The 16,283-nt window shown below is 45.0% G+C and overlaps 2 protein-coding genes across 4 annotated transcripts in view; both read right to left on the minus strand.

The window, feature by feature from the left end:
• Positions 1-7,671, minus strand: part of wtip (WT1 interacting protein) — a 33,399-nt gene extending 25,728 nt beyond the window's left edge. Inside the window, exon 1 of the mRNA XM_080492701.1 lies at positions 5,606-7,671. Coding sequence (XP_080348827.1) covers positions 5,606-7,076 — 1,471 coding nt within the window. The 5' untranslated portion in view covers positions 7,077-7,671. The remainder of the gene's footprint in view (positions 1-5,605) is intronic.
• Positions 7,672-8,483: 812 nt separating this feature from the next.
• sdr42e1 (short chain dehydrogenase/reductase family 42E, member 1) lies at positions 8,484-14,661 on the minus strand. Of its 3 annotated transcripts, XM_080458674.1 has the most exons (4): positions 14,501-14,661; positions 12,369-12,666; positions 10,539-10,615; positions 8,490-10,287 (listed from the first exon to the last, which is right to left on the minus strand). In XM_080458674.1, the coding sequence occupies exons 2-4, from the start codon at positions 12,441-12,443 to the stop codon at positions 9,189-9,191; spliced, it is 1,251 nt and encodes a 416-aa protein (XP_080314800.1). In that variant the 5' UTR covers positions 12,444-12,666; positions 14,501-14,661; the 3' UTR covers positions 8,490-9,188. The 3 variants fall into 3 exon arrangements, with proteins under 3 accessions (XP_080314801.1, XP_080314800.1, XP_080314802.1); XM_080458675.1 differs by lacking the exons at positions 12,369-12,666; positions 14,501-14,661 and adding an exon at positions 10,928-10,985 and having other exon boundaries at positions 8,484-10,287; XM_080458676.1 differs by lacking the exons at positions 12,369-12,666; positions 14,501-14,661 and adding an exon at positions 10,928-10,968 and having other exon boundaries at positions 10,539-10,660.
• Positions 14,662-16,283: the final 1,622 nt, after the last annotated feature.

The following is a 16,283-nucleotide window of genomic DNA, read 5'->3' on the forward strand; positions in this document are numbered from 1 at the left end:
CGCTTTAACTGGTTAAAATATCTGGAAAAACAAGTGTTTAATGGCTCGTAAATCGGCACACGGGTAGAGGGTGGGGTGGGGGGTGGTGGGGGTGCATGAAGAACAAAAACATAAACATTGTTTGCTGAACAGCATGTGTGTGATATGGGCTTGATAAGACATCATCCAGATTATTACAATATTACGATTGCAACCACATTCCACAAGTCATGGCAGTATTTGCAAAGAGTTGCAACTTTTATGCAGTAGACACAAATGGGGGGGGGGGGGGGGGGGGGGGGGGGGCTAATGTACTTGGTGTAACACTGTGGCTAAACACATATCTGTGCAGATATCCTGTATTTTACCTTATTTCTGTACATAATCTACTAACATTCATCCCTGGGATAACTGCTTTGTATACATTTATTGATTTATCACAATCTAGGAGTGTATTTTAACTTCTGGTGTGTAAATTGTGATTATTTATTTATAACAGCACAAGTGCATCTAAATTCATCTGTAAGCAGTTGGTAGCTTAAATTTCTTCCAGGTTCAATAAGGTATTGATCTCCCCGTATAGGGAGAAGCACAATATTGTGGTTGAATCGGTTAAATTTGGGAGTTTGACTTTGGGTTGGTGTTTGCATGTTGCACCCTGCACATGCTTAGGTCTCTGAGCCACTTTTTGATTTTGTTAAATCTGAGATTAGGACCCATGCCTAAACTCTCATGTTACACATGCTTTGTTTCATGACAAGTTCGAAGTTTTGATCGAAGACCAGGCTTCTTTCTATTGTTCACATTACTAGATATTTTTGTGAACAGCTGTTTTGAGCCATGGGTAAAAAGAATGCGAGCATTTATTAACATTCTGCAAAAGTTCCACCGGGTTTATCAACATGAAGTGGATTTGTTGCCATTTACCTGACAATGAAGTCAGTTCTATTCAGTTGAATCAATGTAAGAGAATAAAAAGGAAGAAACTCAAATCCCATTTCAATCAATACAACTGCCATCTTCATTAAATGAGTTGTACTCTGAAACCTTTCTGAAAACACAAAGGTGAATTTTTACCAATCAATAGAAGTTCCTCAAGAATGGAGAAAGCTGGGACACAAACATTAAAGGGATCCAGAGTTTTGTGATGAAACAGACCTTAAACTATCTTCCCAAAGTTCACACACAGTATTTGTTGCCTCTCTGCTCTGCATCAGGACAGCAGACTTCCTCTTTCACTTATTTACAGAGACAAAAATGAAGAACCTGGACGAGCGCGTGCTGACGAAGTAATGTTTCTTGGTAATCCGGTATTTAGAAAACAGCTTCTTTTTTTTTTTTTTGTTAATAGTTTGCCTCAGTGCAAGCACTTCCCACAACCTGTAATTGTTGTCGACCTTTTTTTGGAACTCATCCAAACAGTCTGTGACGTCGAAGTTAGTCACTGTGTGATAGTTACTCTGTTGCAGGTATCAACTTCTACCACCTGTCCTACTCAACACTCAGACCGGACAAAAAGCTTCCCCGTGAACAACTGACTCACCCCCACATCTGTCTGAATGCCAGTAAGCAAAGTCACTGATTCCCGGCGTTACACGGTCTTCAGCGATTGAACCATAACAACAAAACAAAAAAAGACTGGCCTCTGCTTGTTTTCAGTCAAACAGCCTGGGTGTTTTAATGGGACTGCTTCACAAAACAAATGTGCACCAAGACATTGTTTAGTTTTTTTGGTCCCCTAAGCTTCATGTCACGATGTGCCTCTATTTTCAAACAGCTGCTCTCAGGCCATTATATCTTCAGAATACCCTCCTCCTCCTTTCATAGCTCTTATTTCTACTTTTTCCCCCCAGAGCCAAACAGTCCCTGTCACGTTCCTCTCAGCTTCAAGTCCAAGGCTAAAAACGTAAGTATGATTTATTCATGCAGACTCATCAAACCGCCTCCGTTACTTGAATCTCCTCTACTTGTAACAATGCTGCGGCAACACCAACGTTACGCCGCCTGTCGGGCAAGATTCGGCTGTTTTTAAAAGTCTTCGTCATGAGAAAACGGAGGATAAACATCAGCGATAAATGCGATTTGTTAAGAGTCAGCACACAGGCTAAAAATCCTGGGGGTCCTCGTGAGCGCGGATGTGGTTATCGTTTTATGAGGCATCAGGGAAATCTCTGAGGCGTCCTTTTGTTTTTGGCTTAAAACAGGAAGCTGAAACTCTCATGTGCCCGTTTCATAACATGTCCATTTTGGCCAGGACGGGGGACGCCGCCATCAAAAATAAAACTTGTGAAGTCCTGCACCTCTGGGGAAAATGGACAAGCTGGTTGTGTTTGATGTGGGGAAATTGAGATTTCTTTGGATTTCACACTGGAATGTTTTAACCTGATGATAAAATGAAAGGGAATGAGTTAAACATTTTCGTCTCTTTTTTCTTAGAGGGAAAAATCAGATGAGGAAGCTCAAACAACAAAATTATTTTCAATAACCGTGATGTAATAAGAGGATTAAGGTGAAATCGCACAATATTGAATATTTACCTTTTCTATAAACACACTTGACTTTGGTGAAAACAACAGCAGACGTGACGTGAGTTGTAAAAAAGGCCAGCGCGGTCTGATTCATGAAACTTTAACAATGTGCGGCGTCTTGCGGCGCGATTTCAGCCCGGCCTCCGGAGACGCGAGCAGGTAGAGCGAAGAATTGCAGTCAATCAAAAGAAGACGATCATTTGCAGCACAGGCAGAGACACATTTTTTGGGGGGGGGTTTGCTGGCGCTTCACTCTGTCTGCCAAATACTTAAAAATCTCTGCACGTCCTGAAGGAGTGATTCAGCGACTGCATGTGGAGCAGGTTCATAATCCTTCAGAGTGTGGAAGAATCACGGAGCTGGTAGAGTAAACACTAAATCACACCTACTGGAGCATGTGTAAACAAATATATGTACCCTGGTGCGGACTAAAAATGAGTCAAATCTTTAAGGGGACATTGTCAACTGACAGCCATGATGCATTACGGATGACAGCAGAAAATATTAACACACAACTTGAAGTAAAAACTTGAAAATGAGTTAAAAGCTTCACACAAAACGAAAGAAGTGTGCAGAATCTACAATGGTAAAAAGTCACATAAGCAGGTCAACCTACTGTATGACGGTGTACTTTGACCACTTGGGAGAAATGTAGTTTTTTGTATTAACTTTCACAGCAATTACTGTCAGCTTGCAGACAAGGTGAATATTTCCAAATGCTTTTCAGCACTTGAATGCATATAAACTTATGACTTCACTTCAGATTGTCGATGAATAAAAACACATCACGTATCGTGTCAGTGTCTGAGAGAAAGCTGCTAACTTTGGATGGATGCTGAACTGTGAGTGACGGCCCGTCATCAGGAATGTTAATGTATAAATATATAAATATACACTGCTACATCAGCTGCATGTTGCTAAAGCACAATGTACTACGACCTGCACATAGTGTGCAGTTGTTCAGCGTGTGTGTGTGTGTGCGCGTGTGTGTGTGTGTGTGTGTGTGTGTGTGTGTGTGTGTGTGTGTGTGTGTGTGTGTGTGTGTGTGTGTGTGTGTGTGTGTGTGTGTGTGTCTCAGCCATGTGCATGACTACTGCCATTATAATTCTGGGCAGGTGATCAGACTTGACCCCCACCAACTACGTCTGGCCCGCCAGCCAAGACCGTGTGCCAAGTGTCTGGTGCTGCCCGACTCCCCACTGGCTGGTTAATGAAGGGCTTCGCGGGGGGAGTCAAGGGCGGGGTGGTGGTGGAGGGGAAGGGAATGCAAAGAGGTGGGGTGGGCCTCGCTCTGCTGCTTCAATTGCGAGCCTGTATTGGGCCAGCTGTTGATTCACAGCTCCTTTTTTTTTTTTTTTTGCCACCACAACAAACAGAGGCCACACAGGGGCCAGCCGGCCAACAGTGCAGAGCGGGCAGTGTGGGACACTGGCAAGCACTAATGCCCCCCCCGCCCCTAAAAAAAAGCCTCTGTGATCAATTTCTTCACTGTGACTACAGAAACAGAGCTGTCTCTATTGGGCTGGATGTGAAGAGCACATGAATGCATTCTTCTCGCTCTCTTTCTCTTCCTTCACTCTCCGGCTCTACCTATTTCTACCCTCTGGCTTCTTGCAGCTTCCTCCCCTCCTGTCCTCCTCCATCCTCCTCGTTTCACCTGCTTCCTCTGGAACAAATCAGCAGCTGTCTTGGACTCCGTTTGAGCGAGTGCACTGGCTATAAAACACACCACTGTTCTCTGGCTGCAGCCATTTGTCTGGCTGCTAATTCAAAAGGAAGACGACAACTTCCTCGGGGCGGGCCTTCGGGTCCAAGTCTCACAACAAGGTGCCGCATGCACAGGCAGAAATCACAAGCGATGGACAAGGGATTTGGACCCTAAATATCATCTTAATATATCACTAAGAAATTCTGACTCCATAATAACAAAATCCTGAAACCACTTGTGCCAATAACACACTGAAAATGATGCCGATGGTGGACCATATCGAAATGACTGAACAAACCAGAACAATTGCAATATCAAGTAAAAAAAAACGAAACCGCCAGTACGAATTTTAAAAGGTCAGTTTTCAAGACTTCAAAAAAACGCCTCTTGAGAAGCTCCCGCCACGCCTGCTGCATCGCTCACAGCGCACTTGACCACAGGCCGCACCGCATTTCAAACAGACCCAGACCCACGTCGCTCTGAGTGACCGAAGGGGGCGTCTGCTCCTGCAGAACAGAAGGTCCCATTCAGTGACGTGCCGCGCTCTGCAAACGTTAGCTCTGCCAAGACAAGAAATTAGTATTGCACTGCAAAGCCGCTCTTATCTGCCAGAGAGAGAGACCTGTTAGTAGCGACATGGCATTAGCAGGTGGCAAACAGACCTCGGCGAGGCGGTGAGCCTATAAATAAAGCTCATCAGCACAGAAAACAAACACTGTCTGAACCCTCCGCGTTGTTTGCAGTCAGAGATCGCAGTCAAAAGTCACTGTTTTGTGGCTTGTGGTCACACATGACCTCTGGTGCAAATGTTCATTTCTGACAGTGTGAGTGCGCCAAGCCAGCAGGCCGAGACGACTTGAGGTGCAGGTGTCAGAACACTTCTTAAACGCAGACCAACAAAAGGCAGAACGCGACAGGTGGCAGAGCCGCCTTGCAAACAGTAAACAGAATTCCTGTCAAGTATGTACCATTTATAGTGAATCAATAACCCACATTGAGCTTTCCTATTGTTTAAATATTTTGGTCCATGTGTTAGAACTACCAGTGAGCGCATGAAGCACACCTCGGTCTTCTTCTGCTTTGATTATGAGCAAGGTAACTGCATTTCTGCTGTGAACCCAACCCAGAGTTAAAGCGTTCAGGGCATGCGAGGTGGAACTCCCTGAGCAACATACTGGTGTGAAAGACTGAATCAATGGAACCTCAGCAGACTCTCGCAGGTCGCGAGATGAGCAGTGAGTACTTGGACTGAAGTCTTGGTGGCTTCTAGAGGCCGACTCATACAAAGAGATGCCCCTTTATAGTCATGACTTCGCCTTTGATTTCCCAACCTGTTGAGTTAGTATTTCATCTGTATGTCAAAGAAACGTTAAACAGTAATCAAACCTACCAAAGTATTCCTTTTTCATGTGCATCTCCAGCTCCTTCTCCAGCTCCAAGGTGAGCGCCTCCAGCCGTTTCTCCGCCTGGCTCGGCCCGCTCTCCCGGCTGGGGGTCACCTGGTAAGGCAGCTTAAACCTCTGACCCGAGGACGTGGCTTTAGATGACATCCCATAGCTGAACTCAACCGTCTGGCCGTGCTGCTGCAGCTGCTGCTGCTGGGGTTCGGGCACGGTGGAGAGCCCCTGGAGGTGGATGCGACTTTGGATCCCGTTGGAGTCTCCAAACTCCTGCAGCAGTGTGTCCTCATGCAGGCTGCTGCCCAGCATGGACGACCGAGGCGAGGGCAGCTGCAGGTCCGGGTAGGTGCTCATCGAGCCCCGGGAGCTGCGGGAGCTCCTGGAGCTGTGGCTGGAGATGCTGGAGCGCGGACTGACCACGCAGTTGGCGGCAGCGCCCGGTCTGGTGTCCTGGCTGCAGATGCTGGACCGGGGGCTGGCCAGCGGGGCCGCGTGCAGGATGGCCCCCTCCAGGTCGTGGTTGACCACTGGCCCGTACCGAGAGTCGGAGTAGCTGGACCTGGGGCTGGTGGTGAAGGAGTACTGGCTGGCAGTGCTGGACCTGGGGCTGATGTGTCTCTGGTCGTAGCCCATGCTGATGCCGCTGGTGCGGTTGCTGCTGGGCTTGCTGCAGCAGTCACAGCTGTTGAGGCTGGTCCTGGGGCTGGAGTGTTTACTGGTGTCGCTGGCGGTGCTTGCATAGCTGGATCGGGGGCTGAGGACACTGCTGCCTTCGCAGTGGACCAAACTAGACCTGGGGCTGGTGTACCTGTCCTGGCCCGGCACCACCAGACTCGTCCTGGGGCTGCTGATGCTGGACCTGGGGCTGGCATGCTTGCTCTGCTCCTGGGAGGACAGAGAGGACGCCAGGCTGGACCTCGGGCTGGTGGCGTTGTACCTCCCGTCGTGGTTGCCGGTGATGCAGACGCTGTTGCACCTGTTGCCGGGCAGAGCCGCCGGTTTGTTGAGCGGCACGCCGTCGAAGGTGGAGCCGGTGCTGTACCGGTGGCCCTGCACCTCCAGAGAGTACCTCCGGTGCCTCTCGGAAGCGCCGGTGTAGCACGGCAGAGCCACCTCGGACTTGGTGCAGCAGCCCTCCTCGGTGTAACCCGCGTCCCGCTGCGGGGCGCAGAAATCCACCGGCACAGTGCGGGCGCAGGTGACCGGGCGCACCGGAGCCGCGTTATACACTTTATTCCCGGACGTGAAATTCTCCACGGTGTGATGCTGCTGGTGGAGCACAGAGGTGCCATTCATGGGCTTCGTCTTGTGCTCCGCCGGAGCGGAAAAGTCCAGATCGGGGCTGATCACCAAGTCTCTCCTCGCGCCGTACATCCCGTCTTTGTAGCAGGCGTCGTACAGGGAAAGGTCCTCCATCAGTTGAGTGGCCCGGAGCCCCAGATCCTCCTGGTAGTGCTCCATGTTGTGGCGAGAAACAAGTTGCGAGTGGTGCTGCGCTCCGCGACCCAAACTAGCGAGCGCCGCGGAGCACTAATTGCATTTCACATGGAAATCAAAACAAAACGCCGCCGCACCGCCGCTGCTTCATTCACGCACACGAAACCGCAAAACGCGCACCGACAAAACCTCCCGGGCGAGCCGCATCGTCTTCCCCGGCTCCCGCCGCTCCGCCGAAAAAAACAACTCTTTCTCACAGTTTCAGCCGACGGGGATACGTTTGTCAACTTCAGTTTTTGTTAAGTTGAAAGGTCTTTACAGTCAATGGCGCGCTGCGCGGAGGAATTTCTCCTTGTTGGTTTTTCCTCGAGATTTCTTTTTCCAGCCCCGTGCAACAAATCAAAGTAGTCCGGATAATCGCACACGCCGAGAATATCCTTGGCGTGCGTGTCCGAGTGCGCCAAGTGGGTGAAACTCGGAATAAAACACAGTTTTACGGAGGGGACTCGTTCGCGTAAAAGGAATGCGGGGAGGGAGACGGGATGCGCTGCGCCTCTCTGGAATGTGGTTAATGCTGCAGAGAAACAATGATTGCGACCAACTCAGCAAGGGGCTGCCGGCTCAGTAGAGAATAGTTTAGAGAGAAGGGGACGTCTGCATTCATCCCGGGCAGACTGAAATACCACACTAAGCACGCCTCACCTGGCCCCGCTCCTTTTACACCGGGAATAAACTGCAGAGGATGGCTGCCGGAGAGGGCAAAGACATTTAAAACTACAGTTTGATCCCGTCCGGTTTTTGTCTCATATAACAGGGGGATGTTTCCTGATAACCCGAGTAAAAGTGTGTGGTGCATTCAAATGACGTGCAAACGTATTGCACACATATAACAGGTATATAATATGGTAATGCATTGAGGTTCTGAATGCAAAATGTGTATTTTTGTTATAATAAACACGAAAATATAAAATATGGAGGCATAATTCATGATTCCAGCAAATGGCGGACATGTTTGATGTCGTTACTTACCTGTTTACTGTTGTAGTTTATTTTTTCAGTTTCTTTCCCAAGTATTTTGCAATTAAAGGTGCAGTGTGGGCAATTTGAGTAATGCCACGTTTGTGCAGTCGGTGGCAGTTGTGAGTCTTAGAGTTAATACTGTAATTAACAAAAGTCCCAGCTATAGAGTTCAAGTAAGCGTGTTAACTTTTGCAAGTATACACCTACAACACAACACATAATGGAATCATATATTACATTTTTTTTTTGATTAGCTTATTGTATCATCTGACAGTATTTTTTTAAATACATGCTGAACCATCAATACTGTGGAACATGTTAAATGTTAATGTGCATACAAACTGAGATTATTTTGATGTTTGAGAGACTGTATGTTTGATTTGGCACAATCAATTTTTCAAAACCCAAAATGCAAATCTGACTCAATTGGTTTTTATTATTTTCTTGCATTACAAAACAGCACTGAAACACACGCATGGATTCAGTTACAACATTTTCAAGTTCTCAACAGTACTATTGGGAAATAAAAAGTATGCACTGTGAAAATTTCATGTCAAGTATCAAGTGTTAAGACTTTCATATCCAACATGCCCAGAAATATAATCTGCGCTTAATTTTATTGTTTGAAGTGAAACTTCTCTTTTGAAGGCTGAGTTTAGATCAAGCGCTGATCACTGATTTCTCTTACTTGGTAATCCATTCAAAGGCTGACAAGAGAATGGTGTCAAATTACAAGAACTCAACACAGCATGCTAAGATGCTTTAAGGCCTGTGAGAAACAGCCTTTCTGGAAGTTGACCAATCAGAATAAAATTTGCTGACAATGAGACATAAAGAGACCAGCTCGAGTTGCTTTACCCAGCCCAAACCTAAATATAACAACAAATTGTGTGTGGATGAAAAATTAACAAACCCTGTCATTTCACCTGTAGATGGCCCGTCTGAAGTACATTTGAAAAAAATAACTTTCATCTCTGTAAAATAAAAAAGGGCGACTAAAGTATTGGTCTGTAAACACCAGTCACACCAGCACCAAGTAGTACTACCAGGCACCAGATACAGATAAGTTTAACATTTCTGCAAATATCTAAATAATACTTTGGTTTAAGCTGCTAATCAGCCGCCAACCCCTTGCACAAAAGAAAGCGCCACAGCAACAGATGCACAAACAACAAGGATGTTCAGCAAAAATCTACTGATGTAGGAGCTGTGATATTTCCTCCCGTGGCCTCTGCTTCTGAACCACTGTACAACCTCATCCAGGTTGTACTCCTCGGGCTCGTAACTGAGCTCGGCCTTCGCTTTAGCCATGCTGAAGTAATGTGTCACGCCAGTTTTGTACACCTCTGTACGCGTCAACAGCGGCTGGAAGTTGTAGAGGGGCCCGATGAGGTGGTGAATCATCTCTGTGAGAAAGGCAAAGAAGTAAATAAGTGTGACAGGAAGGCGTAGTTTAGGGAAAGGATAGCCCAGGCCCTCCACCAGGGGTCTGAAGAACTCAAAGTTGTTGACCGGCCTGCCATCTGAGATGAAGTAGGCCTGCCCGGCTGAGCGGTGCTGCTTCTCTTTGGTTAGGGCTTCTGCTGCCAGCATGTGTGCAGATACCAGGTTGTCCACATGGACAAACTCCACCAGGCTGCTGGGATCACCATAGACAAACCTGAAGATGCCCTTCTCTATGTATCCAACGATCCTAGGCAGGTGCCTCTGCTCCCCGGGGCCGTAGATCCCTGCTGGACGCAGGGCACAGGTCCTCAGGACCCCGGAGTGGCCCTTCAGTGCTGTCCCATTGGCTTTCAGCACAGCCATCTCTGCCAGGGACTTGGTTCTGGAGTAGTGGTCCGGATGAAGGTGGAGAGGTAGATAAGGGAGGCTTTCGTCACCGTTCTTGATTACCTGGCCTCCAAAGACCACGTTGAACGTGCTGGTGTAAACCAGCCTGGACACTCCATGCTCAACACAGGCCCTCAGGATGTTCTGTGTACCTTGAACATTGACCGCCTCGATCAGATCCCGGTTTAGCTGCTCCCTACCGGACATGCCATAGGAGGCAATGTGGAAGACACAGTCAACACCTCTGACGGCTTCCTCAACCTGTGCATATTCCCGTATATCACCTTGCACAAACACAATGTCTTCAGGAGACTCTTGGTTTGGAGAGGCAGTGTCAAATAGAATGAGTCTGGCTCCGTCTTTATGCAGACATTGAGCAAGTCTGAAAGATGAAAAGTATTAATAGTATTAATAATTTGCACGAAACTAAACATCAACAAAAGGAATAATTAAATTGGCAGACGTGCATTTTTACTTTCAAATATACTTGTTCTGTGACAACGCTTCACTAGAATATAATAATGCAACAGTGCCACCTTCTGGCTATACAGCACGCTTACACGATCACGACACATTTAATCGCCTTAAAACAACTATTGAAATAATAATTAAACCACGTGAAATTGTACTTACCGATAACCCAAATATCCACAGCCTCCAGTTATTAAGAATGTCTCTCTGTGAGCGCTTTCCATTATAATGGGTCGATTCTGTGAGGGTACAGGATGATGAAAACATAGAAAAGCGATCAGAATCTGAGGAGAAATACACACAGAAGCGCACTTGTTTACGCAAATATCGTCACATTTATACTGAAATTCAGACTATCTGTTTTACCACGCGTCACATTATGCAACAGCGTCAGTGTGCAGCACAAGACACTTGAGATAACGCGCGAGGAAAGCTCGTGTGTTCCGTCCTGGGCGCAACACAAGCTGAGAAGAAAACCGCCGCGAATAGCCGCCGAAAATATCGTCCACTGAGTTTTACTGTACAGCACAAGAGGAAGAGAAAGACCGTACCGGCACCGAGCGCACGTCTTTCTCCTGGGCTGCGTGCGTAAAGTTACGCAATTCCTTCTTATTCGTTCAGGTTTGTCGGCGAGTTTCAACCAGAGCCGTGGTGCAGTACTGCCACCTGCTACATGGGAGTTTGTATGCAAGGGATGTCTTACTTCTACTGCAACTTCTGCTACAAAGACTAAATTAAATCCAATTCGATCATTTGCTTTAAACATAATGCGATGTGCTGATCGCACCTGATCTAGAGACCGAAAGTAGATAATAACACAGCCAACATTCGTATGGACAGATGACAAATTGGATGCCATTAGAGGTAAATATCAACTATAAAACTACTGATATGGATGATAAAACTAGAATATCATGCCACTACGGAGGCCGCCGTCTTAGTTACTCGCTCATAAGCAGAAGAACTATTTATTAAGGCTGTGGTCCACATGTGCAATAACAGCCTCCGTAGCCTCGAGCTGTCTCTGCAGGGAGGAGTCGGGAACGTCAAAGAAAAGTTTTCACGTAAACAAGGCCTTAAATTCACAATTAATGGCAAAGTTCTCTATCTTTCAATCTGAAACGTTTGAAAACCAAATGTACATGATTCTATTTGGTCAGGTCAGTTTTAATACGCTTCAGCTTTGACAAACGTCTTTCTGCCTCAGCTACAGTCACTGGAAGGGTCGGGCCAGTTCAGAGAGCAGTCCACAGAGTCTGGTAGGTTTCTGAAAGCTGTTCTTCATGAATGAACGTCAGCAGCTCAAGCTGAGTCGTGGACTTTGATGGTAAGTCAGGCATGTTCTTAAGCTCCTGCAACGGTCCTCTGCCATCCACATCTGTGTGTCCCTTAAAGTGCAACGTAGCATGAGGTGCCTCACATTGTTGTGCCAGCTCTTCATCTGAGAGAGTTGGGAAATCTGAGAGTGTGACACTTTCTAGTGAGCAGATCTATTTTTGCACGGGGGCGAAGTTTGACCACCCGTACCTTAAGTTGTCATTTTAGTTCTAACTTTTGCTTGAGAAATATTCAACTTAAAATTGTTATTGCTTTGTTATGTTAGTTGGATTCATCAACAATAACACTGTTTCCAATCATTACAGATATGATGTAAAAGCTATTTACAGTTTAACAAACAATTTATACAGTTAATGCACATTGTTGGAGTTCTGGGTACCATTTACAGTTGTGAAGGAATATTTCCTCTGGGGAAAAAGGCCGACGACGTGTTTCCTAAAGTGTATTGCTGTGCTTTTGTGTTGAAGTAGAGAGTGGAGAAGAAGACTGAGTGTATTTGGAGTTAGAGAATCTGCTGGATAAAAATGATTAAAGGTACCAACACTTAACAGACCTAACTCCTGCTTCTGTCAGCAGAGGATAAACCAAACACAGCCAGAATGATAGAGATGCTCCACCAGTCACATTCATGTGTTCATTCACACTTCTCCATACCTGTTCTGTGTAACTTGATTTGAGGTTGCCAGATGAGTTCCAGCAGTCTGCGCTGACGATTGATCTCCTCCTCATACTGAACGACACTTTGTTCTAACACAGTGAAGATTTGTCTAGCAGCAGCAGTGAGTCGCTGGGGGGGTCCAGTCTCTCACAGAGTGGTGGGAATTGTCACGTTCACCGTCAATAACAGTCACCTCAACAAGATTCTCCTCCTCTTTAATGCATGGAGCTTCACGTTTCTCCCACTCCACACCGGAGCTCGTCTTCTGGTGACCAATGTGTCGCTGTGGACTCTCTGGAGGGGAAACAAGACGAATGTCACCGATGTGAATATTTTACAATGAAGGACGGATGAGACAGGAAATGTTACATTTAAAATAGAAACATTTAAAAACAAAATGTCTGCTCATCTCAACACAACTGATAGTAGCTGTTGGGTTTAAAGAATAAAGGAGTAAACTGTGTTCTGGTTTGATGTGGAAAAGAATCTCAGAAGATGCTTCTTGGTCTCAGCTGATGTTTTATTGTCTCGTCAGGAGTCATGTCTGTATTCAAACCTGGCCAAGGTTTCAACCTGTCACCACTATGCAGGACGAAAGCAGAAGAGCCCCGGAGAACAGGTTCAATTACATTTAATTTCTTGAGACAGGGCCTCTTCTAACACACGAGTCAACTATTTGGTCCTTTTGATCCATAAGTGTCAACTGGTACAAGCCAGCTGGTTTGAGTAGATGTTGTTTTCTTCTCACTTTGGTGTGTGCGTGTGTGTATTACTGAGCAGAACGTGTGTGTATGTTCTTTCCTATAGGCCTGGCTGTTCTGACTCCATGCAACATCAAGTTCTTGTGCTATGATGTGACATGTCGAACTGCAAAGTAAAAGCCACAAGTGGTAATAATAATAATAATAATAATAATAATAATAATGTGAACTTCTAGTGTTGCAACCTAGTGACCTTTCTGTGAGCACAAACACAGAGCCTGGCCCATAAAACACCTTTCCTCTGTTTGTGCTGTTTAATGCTGAAGTTTTCTGCCTTAAAATCACTCCAGTTGTTTCACTTTGAATCAGTGCTTTACACACTACTGGCACTTTTAATTTTTACCCCTCAGTTTACTGGAACTTTTCGTAATGTCCGGACTGTCAGCCGCTACATTTTTCACACAGAGCTTAAACAATTTGGACGTACCTTAAGTGAGTGACATCCTGGGGTGGCCTACTATCAGTATGTCCTGGAATGGTTCACTGATAACAGGGAAATTCTTTTTATTATCAATTCAAAGTTAAAGCAATAGGTGCTCAGATGAGCTATTTCAAAGAGTTGTTACTTTGAAATGCCACATCAGATTGGGCTGATACTTGGCGAGTGACATCCTGAGGTGACCTACTATCAGTCTGACCTGGAATGGTTCAATGATAACAGGGAAATTCATTTTAACATGAGTCTGAAATCAGAGTCATTCAAGCCCAGATATGCTTTCAGAGGGCTCTTATTTTCATATACCATATCCTGATCTGGCCTGTTATCAATCTGAAGTGAGTTATGGTTTATATGTAATCTAATCTAATCTAATCTAATCTAATCTAAGTCCGAATTTTGCCAAGATCTGTTGTTCTGTTGGGCCTTTAATTTGAATAAAGTGAATAGAGTGGGCTGATGTCTATAATATTATAATAACATTAATACATCACTGACTGACTAAAAATGTGTTTGGTTTTTTTGCTTCTGCAAGCAATATGTTTTATTAATATTTCATATTTAATAGTTTTGATCAATGATACTTTCATTTATTTTCTTTGTTGTTATTATTAGCTGTAGTATTAATTTGTGTTTGTGTGAGTTTGCTCTTACTGTAATGCACAGTGTAGAGGTGCACCACTAAACAGAGCGGCGGCTGGCTTGACACCAGTTTACCAAGAGGAGTACAGGTACTTATTCTTTTTTTTTCCACTTAAAAAGCACTGCTTTGAATTATAACTGCAGCTTCAGCCTTACGGAGGAATGGTTGTCAGCTGGCTTCAAAACAAATGTAACGACCCATCACAGGTCCCACTCATGTGTTCATTCAGACTTTTCTATACCTGTTCTGCAAAACTTGATCTGAGGTTTACCGCTGATTTCAAACAACCTGTGCTGACGACGAATCTCCTCCTCGACCTGGACGATACTTCTCGTTCAAACACGGTGTAGAAACTCCACTCATTGTCGATGCAGGAGATTAAATATTTTCTTTGTGAGACAAGAATCAAGAGTTCGTGCTTGTAATTCTTCTTCTTTTGACGTTTAACGGCAGTTTGCCTCCATATAGTTGCACTACCGCCATCTGCTGGGGTAGAAGGGGTCGACAGCATCGCCTCCAAACAGACTTCAGACAGTTTTGCACCTTAAATTCACATTGTTGAAATTGGAGAACTTGTAGGTTCCACAGAAGAGCCGGCAGGTGGCAGCATCAGACAAAGTGAGTCAGGCTGAGGCGTCAACGTTTCCATCCTCGGTGAAGAGGATGACGTTCAAATGACAAATGGATAAATAAATGGATTCTATAATGAATGTATTAAACTCGTCAACATTTCAGAGTTGTAAAATGAAAATGGATGTGCTAAGTTTGAGTTCAAAACCAGAATACTTGGAAAATATAGTTTATTAAATTCACATGTATGCATAACTCACTGAATATGATTTTCCTGAAGAAAAAAACCCACATGCTTTTATTTTGTTTGGGTTTTTTTTTTGCTGGTGTTGGTATTGGAATTTTATAGACTGTCTGGCTGAGCAGTCTTATTACTGAGTCACGTCTAGCCAAAACTCAATTTCTACTCAGACACAGTAAATATGACAGAATATGCCGTGTGTGTCTGATCTGGTATGCCAATCATGTCCTGCTCCCCGAATTTGTACACGATTAATATTCAAACAGTTTGATATACAAATATGAGACGAAACTACAAAGGTGGCACTTCAGTTCTCGTTTCACAATGTTTATCTCTTCAAATCACAGAGCTGGAAGTGAGCGGAGAGTGGAGACAGCGTTCCCGCTGAGAGGCAAATACTGTATTTTAGGATATAATTACTATTTAAATACAATGAACCATCAAACTACTGCTGCTGCAATTGTCTAGCCAAAGCTCTGTTTTGGTGAAGAATAAGGTCTTCTCAGAATTTAATTACACACTGTAACTTGGTTCTGGTCTGCTGCTCTCGGCACATTATTCCTGCATGCATGTCGGCCTAAAAAACTCAAACTTTAACTTGTTCCAAACCCCTTCTGAACATTTTTTTTTTCTTCCCTTGAGGTCAAAATCGTGATTGTTACTTCAACCATAATGAGCAGTCATTTAGAAATGTGGTCAGAAATCACAGAGTATAGCAGTGTACAGATATTGCCAGTGAGGAGTTGGAGTTTATTTCTGCATTGATTTTACTGGAGGGAGTGTGTGTGTGTGTGTGTGTGTGTGTGTGCGCGTGTGTGTGTGTGTGTGTGTGTGTGTGTGTGTGTGTGTGTGTGTGTGTGTGTGTGTGTGTGTGTGTGTGTGTGTGTGTGTGTGTGTGTGTGTGTGTGTGTGTGTGTGTGTGTGTGTGTGTTGTCATAAAAACAATCAACACCCAATAAAACTGTTGTTTTAGTATCAAAATCTGACTTGAAATACTCTATCAGTGGATCCTACATATATTAGTGGACACGAGCAAATCTAATCTTTAACAACCTCAGGGAAAACAATCCCTCGTCATCGCCTTGTCCCAAACTCCAGGCTGGGATCTCATATTGGTCTTCTATACTATACTTTGTCCAATTCGCAGAGGGCCAGAGCCAATACTGGTGGACTGTGGGTAAAAGCAGAGCACTTCATTTAAACAAGTCCTGACGTTCATGTTATTAATGCCCACAAAATCCAACAGACTGTATGGTGAGT

This window comes from Lipophrys pholis (assembly GCF_963383615.2).
Source record: "Lipophrys pholis genome assembly, chromosome: 2".
Lineage (NCBI taxonomy): Eukaryota > Metazoa > Chordata > Actinopteri > Blenniiformes > Blenniidae > Lipophrys > Lipophrys pholis.